At 36.6% G+C, this 12,309-nt stretch overlaps 1 protein-coding gene across 6 annotated transcripts in view; it reads right to left on the reverse strand.

The window, feature by feature from the left end:
• Nucleotides 1-12,309, reverse strand: part of GRIK2 (glutamate ionotropic receptor kainate type subunit 2) — a 735,871-nt gene that overhangs the window by 12,399 nt on the left and 711,163 nt on the right. For all 6 annotated transcript variants that reach the window (XM_027551329.1, XM_027551330.1, XM_027551334.1 and 3 more), the window contains one exon: nucleotides 5,001-5,251. In XM_027551329.1, coding sequence (XP_027407130.1) covers nucleotides 5,001-5,251 — 251 coding nt within the window. The remainder of the gene's footprint in view (nucleotides 1-5,000; nucleotides 5,252-12,309) is intronic.

Raw genomic sequence — 12,309 nt, forward strand, 5'->3', positions numbered from 1 at the left:
TTCCAAAGAACACACAGGGCTGATCTCCTTTAGAATGGACTGGTTGGATCTCCTTGCAGTCCAAGGGACTCTCAAGAGTCTTCTCCAACACCACAGTTCAAAAGCATCAATTCTTCAGCACTCAGCTTTCTTCACAATCCAACTCTCACATCCATACATGACACTGGAAAAACCATAGCCTTGACTAGACGGACCTTTGTTGGCAAAGTAATGTCTCTGCTTTTGAATATGCTATCTAGGTTGGTCATAACTTTTCTTCCAAGGAGTAAACGTCTTTTAATTTCATGGCTGCAGTCACCATCTGCAGTGATTTTGGAGCCCCCAAAAATAAAGTCTGACACTGTTTCCACTGTTTCCCCATCTATTTCCCATGAAGTGATGGGCCCAGATGCTGGGAGGGATTGGGGGCAGGAGGAAAAGGGGACGACAGAGGATGAGATGGCTGGATGGCATCACCGACTTGATGGACGTGAGTTTGAGTGAACTCTGGGAGATGGTGATGGACAGGGAGGCCTGGAGTACTGTGATTCATGGAGTCGCAAAGAGTCGGACACGACTGAGTGACTGGACTGAACTGAACTGAACTGAAGCTTTTTTAAAAAAATGAGATGTACAGATAAAGTGATATGGTTTTCTTTTAAATCAGTTCAGTTCAGTCACTCAGTTGTGTCCAACTCTTTGTGACTCCATGGACTGCATCATGCCAGGCTTACCTGTCCATCACCAACTCCTGGAGTTTGCTCAAACTCATGTCCATCTAATTGGTGATGACTTCCAACCATCGCATCCTCTGTTACCCCCTTGTCCTCCCACCTTCAATCTTTCCCAGCATCAGGGTCTTTTCCAATGAGTCAGTTCTTCGCATCAGATGGCCAAAGTATTGAAGCTTCAGCTTCACAACCAGTCCTTCCAATGAATATTCAGGACTGATTTCCTTTAGGATGGACTAATGGTTTGATCTCTTTGCAGTCCAAGAGACTCTCAAGAGTCTTCTCCAACAACACAGTTTAAAAGCATTAATTCTTCAGTGCTCAGCTTTCTTTATAGTCCAACCCTCACATCCATACATGACTACTGGAAAAACCATAACTTTTGGAGATGGACCTTTGTTGACAAAGTAATATCTCTTCCTTTTAATATGCTGTCTAGGTTGATCATAGCTTTTCTTCCAAGGAACAAGCATCTTTTAATTTCATGGCTGCAGTCACCATCAGCAGTGATTTTGGAGCCCCCCCAAAAATAAAGTCTCTCACTGTTTCCACTATTTTCCCATCTATTTAGCATGAAGTGATTGTACTGGATGCCATAATCTTAGTTTTTTGAATGCTGAGTTTTAAGACAACTTTTTCACTCTCCTCTTTCACTTTCATCAAGAGGCTCTTTAGCTCTTCTTTGCTCTCTGCCATAAGGGTGGTGTAATCTGCATATCTAAGGTTATTGATATTTCTCCCGGCAATTGATTCCAGATTGTGCTTCATCCACCCTGGCATTTCACATGATGTACTCTGATAACTGTTGTTTCTTGACCTGTATACACATTTCTCAGGAGGCAGGTTAGGTGGACTGGTATTCCCATGTCTTTAAGAATTTTCCACAGTTTGCTGTGATCCACATAATCAAAGGCTTTGGCACAGTCAATAAAGCTGATGTTTTTCTGGAACTCTCTTTCTTTTTTGATGATCCAGCGGATGTTGGCCATTTCATTGTAATAGAAAATAAAAATCTAACACCACCTTGTGGAAATAGTTGTGCCTTGTATGCAGGTCAGGAAGCAATAGTTAGAACTGGACATGGAACAACAGACTGGTTCCAAATAGGAAAAGGAGTACGTCAAGGCTGTGTATTGTCACCCTACTTATTTAACTTATATGCAGAGTACATCATGAGAAACGCTGGGCTGGAAGAAGCACAAGCTGGAATCAAGATTGCTGGGAGAAATATCAATAACCTCAGATATGCAGATGACACCACCCTTATGGCAGAAAGTGAAGAGGAACTCAAAAGCCTCTTGATGAAAGCGAAAGAGGAGAGTGAAAAAGTTGGCTTAAAGCTCAACATTCAGAAAACAAAGATCATGGCATCCGGTCCCATCACTTCATGGGAAATAGATGAGGAAACAGTGGAAACAGTGTCAGACGTTATTTTTCTGGGCTCCAAAATCACTGCAGATGGTGACTGCAGCCATGAAATTAAAAGACACTTACTCCTTGGAAGGAAAGTTATGACCAACCTAGATAGCATATTCAAAAGCAGAGACATCACTTTGCCAACAAAGGTTCATCTAGTCAAGGCTATGGTTTTTCCTGTGGTCATGTATGGATGTGAGAGTTGGACTGTGAAGAAGGCTGAGTGCCGAAGAATTGATGCTTTTGAACTGTGGTGTTGGAGAAGACTCTTGAGAGTCCCTTGGACTGCAAGGAGATCCAACCAGTCCATTCTGAAGGAGATCAGTCCTGGGATTTCTTTGGAAGGAATGATGCTAAAGCTGAAACTCCAGTACTTTGGCCACCTCATGCGAAGAGTTGACTCACTGGAAAAGACTCTGATGCTGGGAGGGATTGGGGGCAGGAGGAGAAGGGGATGACAGAGGATGAGATGACTGGATGGCATCACTGACTTGATGGACGTGAGTCTGGGTGAACTCCGGGAGTTGGTGATGGACAGAGAGGCCTGGCATGCTGTGATTCATGGGGTCGCAAAAAGTCGGACAAGACTGAGCGACTGAACTGAACTGAACTGTACAAGATTCATTATACCTGTTGATTAGGAAAACCTTTCTTGGCAAGTTGATGCCTAGTCCTGAATCCCTAATCTAAAATGACTAGTAGGAATTTGCCAGGTAGAAAAATGGACAAAGGTTGCTCAGGTCAAATGGTAAGAGTATTTTAAAAAGCTGGCTGGCCTTGGAAAATAGAAAGCAATTTAGTGTGGTTACAGTACAAGCACAAGTTGGGGAGAAGCAAAATATGAAACTACAAAGATGAACAGAGAGAGATCCTAAAATGTCTCCTCTGAGAAGCTAGAGAATTTGAACTTCATTATGGAAGCTTTGTGGAGACGTTGACATCAGAGGATGTGATTCATATGCTCATGTCCTATCAAAACAGCTCTTTTTTTCCAATATAATATTTTATCTGCTTCAGCCCAAATAGGTCAATTGATTCCAACTTTCTAATGTTTAAGAAGGTCATAGAAATCCACAGAAATTGAGAACTGGTTGATATGTGAAAAATTCAACTAAACTAGTTATTTATAAGAACAATAAAGGTGAGTATACAAAAAGTAAATCCCCATGTCCTTTAAAAACACCTTAAAGCTATCAAATAATTGTACATAGAGACAAGGCCCAGGGAAATCATACAAACAGGATACAAAGAGAAAAGGGCAGTAGACTATCATATTTTAAATAAGTTTTATTTTAAACCAGAGCTATAAGTGAAAGAAAACTACTGCATATGGATGATGTGAAGTTCTAACTAGACAACCTAAGGTCCTTATACTACTTTGGGACTCATTTTAAGCATTAACTAACCAAATATCACATTTGTTGATAACTTATAGTAAATATGAAAATTGAAGACTTAATCACTTTCATCTTTGATTAGTTCTTAGGATTTGAGCTCCAAACTCATTTTGACATCGTAATAAAATCATAATATAAAAAGTGTACTTAGACCTAATTTTCAGTCACACCTGTGGCAAAAGATATTTGATTTAGTCAGATCAGCAGATACAGCCATTAAATAAATCATATACTTGTCCAAATTTCTCAAACTTTTTAATTGGTTATTTTACTCATAGAATGGTACTATCAGAATAGTCATTTAACACTATTTCAAGGAATTAATTACCTTTCTTAATTAAATTAAGTGAAGTAAATTGAATTTAGTTATTAAGTGAAGTAAAATGTAAGGATGCTGTACCCGGAATTTTGATTTCAGAAAAGATAACTGTATCATAAATTATTAAATATGAAGGAAATATCATATTTCTACTTTTATATTTACCAATAAATGTTTATAAACAATTAAATATTTAAAGCAATATAATCTCACCTGATGCAGCATCTAAAAATTAAGATCTAAAAAACTGCTTTTCAGTTATAAACAGAAGAGATGTTTATATGCTAAAAGACTAAGTTCCAAAAGGCTTAAAAATTTTAAAGCCAAATTTTATGTTCCGAGTCATACATTTATATTAAAAGTAGCACATAATATCAGAAAGATTTCTCTATAAATATCCGTTCTTATATTTATAGAACTAATGGAATTATAGCACTAGAAATGTATAATATGAACTAGGTTCAAAATTTTTTTAAAGAATAGAATGTAAAGATATTTGTTCAAAGATTAAATATATTAAAATCCTAAGGAAAATTGCAATAATCTCAATATTTTGAGGTTTATATATATTCTTCTGAAGACTCAAGTGCAAAACAATAAAAGATGCACTAAGAATAATATTAAGTGGCAAAGAAGAAACTCACAATATTCTCACATATTCATTAATGTAGAATATCCATTAAAATTTCCACAATGTGCTTTGAGATTGTTCAAATAGAAATGTATTGGCAGCAAAAATCTTCAAATAAAAATTATATTTACTTTCTAACTTGAAACTATTAATGAGTATCATATCTTAAAGCACTTTACTGCAGAGAAAATTTATTTCTTCATATAACAGTTTCTGAGTTTTACTTCATTAATTATATTCGTCCAGTAAACTAATCTCAGTGAACTTCAAACAGCAAAAGTTTTTCCAATTTCAGACTTTAATAAGAGGGAAAATAGTTGCTGGTTCTGAAACAGTTCAATTAAAAATATTACCTTTAAATTAAAAGCACAAAGTTAATCCTGAGTTCTATGAACCTTTGTATATAACGAGTGACAGAAGATCGTTAACAGTCACAGTTCTAAGTATTACCCTTGGTTGGCAAGATAAAAAATAGTTGGCTTTATTATAACAACAATTGTTTTAAGTTGCAAAAAAGTGACATTTACCTTTTCCAACTGAGCGTTTTTTTTGGATTTGTATAAAAACTCTCCCACTGCCACAAAAACAGAGAGCACCAAGCCGGCTGCCAGAACAATGAAGATGCCACCAATATTTTGAACCCCCAGGGCACTGGCCTCCTTGCTCTCCTCCTCTGGACACCCATTGCCCCTCCACCATTTCTCCTTCATCATGTGCAGCTTGCCTTCCTCTTGCAGCTGAAGAATTGCTATGGTGATTTTGTCTCTATATGGAGAACCTAAGAAAAGAGAGAGTTTGTTAATGCTTTCCAGGAAACCAGAATTTCATAATTAAAGGTTAACATGATGAAAGAACAGAGCTCTTTCCAAATACTGTGAAATATGCCACTATTTATTTTCAGCAGGAAAAATCAACTGGAAATGGTATAAAATACAAGCTTAACAAAATAAATAGAGGTGGTGGCCTTTCTGATTTTGAAGGTTAAAATACATTTTATTTTGAAAGAGGAAAATATCTCTTGCTAAATGCAGGCTCAACTCAGAGAATTGGGAAAATAATAAATGGTAAGTAGAAATCTACAAAAAAGAAATGCAGAGAGGGCAAGGATATTTAGTTAATGGCTAGGAATCGTTCAACACTGAAAACAGGGCTTTGATCAAATGGTAACCTTGGTTTTTAGGAAAGTTGTGCAAAAAATGGTGTTTCCCATGATTAAGTTGCAACAATTTGAAGCAGTCATGATTAACAAGTTCTGTTCAGTTCGGTTTAGTCGCTCAGTCATGTCCGATTCTTTGCAACCGCACGGACTGCAGCACTCCAGGCTTCCCTGTCCATCACCAACTCCTGGAGCTTGCTCAAACTCATGCCCATCAAGTCTGTCTGTCATCGGTCAACCACCTCATCCTCTGTCGTCCCCTTCTCCTCCTGCCTTCAATCTTTCCCAGCATAAGGGTCTTTTCCAATGAGTCAGTTCTTCACATAAGGTGGCCAAAGTACTGAAGCTTCTGCTTCAGCACCAGTCCTTCCAGTGAATATTCAGGGTTGATTTCCTTTAGGACTGACTGGTTTGATCTCCTGCCTGTCCAAGGGACTCTCAAGAGTCTTCTCAAAAGCATCAATTCTTTGATGCTCATCTTTCTTTATAGTCCAGCTCTCACATCCACACAAGACTACTGAAAAACCATAGCTTTGACAATATGGACCTACCTTTGTTGGTAAAGTAATGTCCCTGCTTTTTAATATTCTGTCTAGGTTGGTCATAGCTTTTCTTCCAAGAAGCAAGCATCTTTTAATTTCAAGGCTGCAGTCACAATCTGCAGTGATTTTGGAGCCCAAGAAAATAAAGTCTCTCACTGTTTCCATTTGTTTCCCTATCTATTTCCATGAAGTGATGGGACTGGATGAACTATGGATGGAGGTTCGTGACATTGTACAGGAGACAAGGATCAAGACCATTCCCAAGAAAAAGAAATGCAAAAAAGCAAAATGGCTGTCTGGGGAGGCCTTAAAAATTGCTGTGAAAAGAAGAGAAGTGAAAAGCAAAGGAGAAAAGGAAAGATATAAGCATCTGAATGCAGAGTACCAAAGAATATCAAGGAGAGATAAGAAAGCCTTCCTCAGTGATCAGTGCAAAGAAATAGAGGAAAACAATATAATGGGAAAGAATAGCGATCTCTTCAGGAAAAGTAGAGATACGAAGGAAACATTTTATGCAAAGATGGGCACAATAAAGGACAGAAATGGTATGGACCTAACAGAAGCAGAAGATATTAAGAAGAGATGGCAAGAATACAAAGAATAACTGTACAAAAAAGATCTTCACGACCCAGATAATTAAGGAGGTGTGATCACTCACCTAGAGCCAGACATCCTGGAATGCAAAGTCAAGCGGGCCTTAAGAAGCATCACTATGAACAAAGCTAATGGAGGTCATGGAATTCCAGCTGAGCTATCAAATCCTAAAAGGTGATGCTGTGAAAGTGCTGCACTCAATATGCCAACAAATTTGGAAAACTCAGCAGTGGCCACAGGACTAGAAAAGGTCAGTTTTCCTTCCAAACCCAAAGAAAGGCAATGCCAAAGAATGCTCAAACTCCTGCACAATTGTACTCATCTCACACGCTAGTAAAGTAATGCTCAAAATTCTCCAAGCCACGCTTCAGCTATACGTGAACCATGAAGTTCCAAAGCTATGTTTTGTTTTTTTTTTTCCAGTAGTCATGTAAGGATGTGATAGTGGGACTATAAAGAAAGGTGAGCACCAAAGAATTGATGCTTTTGAACTGTGGTGCTGCAGAAGACTCTTGAGAGTCCCTTGGACTGCAAGGAGATCAAACCAGTCAATCCTAAAGGAAGTCCTAAATATTCATTGGAAGGACTGATGCTGAAGATGAAGTTCCAATAGTTTGGTCACCTTATGCAAGGAATTGAGTTACTGGAGCAGTCCCTGATGCTGGCAAAGATTGAAGGCAGGAGGAGAAGTGGATGACAGAGGATGAGATGGTTGGATGGCATCACTGATTCAATGGACACGAGTTTGGGTAAACTCCGGGAGTTGGTGATGGACAAGGAGGCGTGGAGTGCCGCAGTCCATGGGGTCGCAAAGAGTCGGACACGACTGAGCGACTGAACTGAACTGAACTGAACTATTAGGACCAGATGCCATGATCTTCATTTTTTGAATGTTGAGTTTTAGGCCAGCTTTTTCATGTTCATCAAGAAGCTCCTCAGTTCCTGTTTGCTTTCTGCCATAATTGTGGTGTAATCTGCATATATGGGGTTATTGATATTTCTTCCTGTAATCTTGTTTCCAGCTTGTGCCTCATCTAGTCTGGCATTTTTCATGTTATACTCTGCATATAATATAAGTTAAATAAGCAAGTTGACAATATACAACTTTGATGTACTCCTTTCCCAATTTGGAACCTGTCCATTGCTCCATGTTCGAGTCTAACTGTTTTTTCTTGACCTGCATGCAGATTTCTCAGGAGGCATGTAAGGTGGTCTAGTATTCCCATCTCTTGAAGTATTTCCCACAGTTTATTGTGATCTACACAGTCAATGGCTTTAGCGTAGTCAATGAAAGAGATGCAGATTTTGGGGGGAATGTTTTTGCCAACACATGTTGGCATCTTGATCTCTGGTTCCTCTGTCTTTTCTAAATCCAGTTTGAACACCTGGAATTTCTCAGTTCATGTACTGTTGAAGCCTAATTTGGAGAATTTTGAGTGTTACTTTGCTAGTGTGTGAGATGAGTACAATTATGTGGTAGTTTAAACATTCTTTGGCACTGCCTTTCTTTGGGATTGGAATGTAAACTGACCTTTTCCAGTCCTGTGGCCACTGCTGAGTTGTCCAAATTTCATGACATATTGAGTGCAGCACTTTTACAGCAATATATTTTATAATTTGAAATAGCTCAGCTGGAAGGAGTGGTTAACATTTTGCAGATAGTAATGATTTATATTTGTTATTTGAGATGAATACCAGAAGTAATGGTTTGTACAGACTTGGATCATTCAAAAATCATCATGGTGACGCGTTGTAAGATTTTTTTTGGTTGTTTGTTTATCATTTTGCACTTTGGAAAGAAATATTTTAATTGTAAGCAACAGTATAAATGAAATTTAGTATATATGCTAATGGGGGTAGATGTTCATCTGCATTAGTGTTATATGATAAGTAATAACTTTTCTAATTGGTTGCCCCAAAGCATGCAATAATACTGAACTATATGCATCTTTCAACATCTGTCCCAAAGGATCAGTCTTATTGCTTTCTCTCCTCCAGAAAATAGTCTGTTATTAGTGTTTAATCATTCCTAAACTCTAATCTTTCCCTAAACACTGCACATTACAGTTTTCTGCACAAATTCATCCATAAGTGTTTTTTTCTGCTTGTAGAAACATACTGATTTCAGCTTGCATTCCATGTTGTCTGTGATTTTTGTCTTGATTTAAATATTCCTGCATATACACCTAAAGATTATTTTTGCTAAGAGCAATTAAAAACCTGATCTGGAAACTATTTTGCCCCATAAGGAACAGCACTATATGTCTTGTTTTTACTTGATTAGTATAACAGGACTAATTCAGCACTGCTCTTTTACCAAGAACAGGTAAGCTAAAAAGCAGCCATACAAGGAAAATCATGAAAAGTTAGTACCTAATTGAAAAGTTGGAGTGAAGATATACCAAGTCCAGGTAGAAAGCTGTTTCCTTAATGTAATCCTCAATTTATGTAGAAGAAATGTTTAAGTACATGGCTTCTATATATCTTTTTCACTATCTTCCTAAAAGGTGCATTATCCATTCCTATAATTAGAACTAATTTATTTTTTTAACTATGCAAAATCTAATTATGGTAGGAAAATTTATTCTCCTTAGTTTCCTTCCTCTGTCCTCTTCCAAATACTACTCTGATGAAGATGCTCAGTTTAAATTCTTCCCCTTAGCCCTTCAGATTTCAGTGGATTAGCCTAGTGCATACTATTTTCTATCTTGATCATTTACTGGAGACTCAGCTTAGGTCATTAAGTATCACTATTATTTACCTTTTAAGATGTGATCTATTTTCCTAAGTAGATTATAAATTCTAACAGACTATAAGAGTGACAATGAGGTGTATTTAGTCTTCTCTGGCATGTATTTAAAAAATATAAATGAAGGCCATCTGGTTTGGCTATCCAGTTTTCATTAATTCATCACATCTAGTCTAGAACCAGCTTTAAAGTCACGTGTACTCTGAATTACCATTCTGATTAACCATGTATGTCCTGGGCAACATAAACATTGATTGAGAAAAAATCATTTTAGGTTATCCTTCCATTGGAAAAATAGCATCTGAAACACATTTTGTACTTTTAGTACTTATAGAAATGACCATAGGTGGCTAATATAAAAATATAGCCTGAAAATAAACAAATGTTTGGAGGATACTGATATGAAATGTAGACTTTGAAATATGGAAAATTCTTGATCTATTTAAGTAATATTTTGAGGCAGGTCATTTTTCATCCTGAGCAAAATTGAAAGAGTATTATTTTATTGCCAATTCACCAAAACTCCCAAATTGCATTATGATGTTTATTCTATATTTTCAAACACCATATTCTCTATTACATTCTCAAAATAAGGTACAGATTAAAAAAAAAGTAAACCAATTTTCAACAAATGATGGACACATCTTGATTTCTTGTTGGTTGGACTTATCCTCAGCACTTATTGTAAATATGAAAATGTCCTATTGCTAGCACACCTCCCCACACTTGTTTTCCAGTGTAAACATAATATGTAAATAGAAATCAGTTTGAATAAAAGCTGAAAAACTAATATACCTCAGTTTGAGTTTTTTAATAGGGTGAAATAATACAGATAATATAATCAATGACACTAAATCACTGCAATGCTTTGCCATTCTATTATTGACTGATTTTAAAAACTAATAATTTATCAATAATGACATTACTTCTTTGGTGTGTCATTTGATGCTCCTTGGGAAGCATTTCTAGCAGATACCAATAAAGTCAAAAGTGGTTTGAAACTTTATCTAGTTGAAAAATTTCAAGGAGATATTGAGATCAATGAATAAAAGTATATTTTATCTTCTTTCAACATGAATAACCATGCACTTAGCTCTAATGACGTGAACAGCCATTAGTTAGAGTCTAAGTTTTGCTCAAGTATGAACCTAGCCTCAATCCATAGGTTGTCAAGACAAGAACTATGAGGCCATTGAGTGGCAGCTGTGAGAAGCTGGGGTTAGGTACCATAAGCTTGTCTTCAAGGAAGATGAGTACCTTTGCAACAGGGCTCTTAAATTGGGTTAGAAAACTACTGAGGAAATTGTAAATATGTCTAATATAACATATGCTTTTGCATCTAAAAGTCAGTCCTCAAATGCTTAAGAGGGAAACAGGTAACTTGTGAAGAAACAAGTTTGACAAAAAGATCTGAAAAATTGTAACATCAGGTATGGAAAGATAATTTTCAGTTCAAGTTTTATTTTTAAAAATCTGTGGGAATTTCAACACAGGGTTCCCAGATACTTAAACCTTTATTATATCCCAGGAAATATTTTGTCTAAAATTCTCTACATTAAGATTTTGGCATATAAGTTACTTTTTAAAAAACACCATGTGAGATAAGGCAAATACCTCTTAAAGCTGAATTTAGTTCTCTGATTTTCACTATGCAATTTCTGTTTTTTATTTCATTTGTATTCCTGCTTACAATGAGACTTTCTTTGGTTGTTTAAACATATGCTCCATTCTGACAGTAAGGAACAATTATGTTTAAAAATGGTCTTTTTTCAAGTTGCTGAAGGATCCCATTTACCAGATAAAACCGTTTCTAGCTGACATGAAAGAAAAGGAGAGTGAGAGAGAAAGAAAGGGAAGGAGGAAGAAAGGAAGGAAGGAAAAAAGACATGTGATTACTACATAGTGAAGTCCCTCCATAAGCCCTGGGGCTCAAAAGAACACTCAAGAAGACATAAAGGCACTTTTGAGCGACAAACAGCAGCAATATGTATGTGTGCATAAATAAAACCTACAAACACACCTATTCAGAATTCATCAATTAAAAAAAAATTACTCTCCAAATGTCCCCAAAGGTTAAATTTTGATCAAAGGACTTTACATAAAATTATAATTTCATGAACATTCCTCCTAACAAATAGACTAAAAGCTCCTTAGGAAAATAAACTGTGATTTGTTATAAACAATATAAATCTCACCAAGTAGTTCTGAGCCAACTTGCTGGTTTACTGAATTGAGTTGACTCCCTTCTCTTACTTTCTTCCCTCCTTCCTCCTCCCTACCTCCCTTGTACCTTTCCTTCACTTTTTTTCATACATTGTCGCTTTGCTTTCCTTCTTCTCCTTCCTTCCCCCTCCCACTCTCTTTCCTTTTCTCTCCCTCCTCTCCCGCCTCCACCCCCTCCTTCCCTTCCTTTCAATCCTTTGATGTTTCTTATAGAACAGAATACACATGTAGTTATACATTCTTGGTTCTAAAGTTTAAATCTGCTACACATAAATTATCGATTTGCTCATTTGATTGTTTTGTTCATGCTCTTTACAAACATACAAATTTAAGTGTGTACCAAACATTTTCCTTATCTTATTCAGGAAATATAATATAGAAAAGATTAAAGAAAGGGAATTAGCTTTACTTTTAACTCTTGAAGAGGCTTATTAATGGATATAAAGCTTTTCTTTAAAGGTTGCACAGCAAATTTTCTAATACCTATCATGCTTTAGTGAAATATTTTAAAATCACAATATCCATATACCAGCAATCTCCCATCCATCCTGCCAAAAATGTCTTTACTTTCA

The sequence above is a fragment of the Bos indicus x Bos taurus genome, chromosome 9, assembly GCF_003369695.1.
Source record: "Bos indicus x Bos taurus breed Angus x Brahman F1 hybrid chromosome 9, Bos_hybrid_MaternalHap_v2.0, whole genome shotgun sequence".
Classification (NCBI taxonomy): domain Eukaryota; kingdom Metazoa; phylum Chordata; class Mammalia; order Artiodactyla; family Bovidae; genus Bos; species Bos indicus x Bos taurus.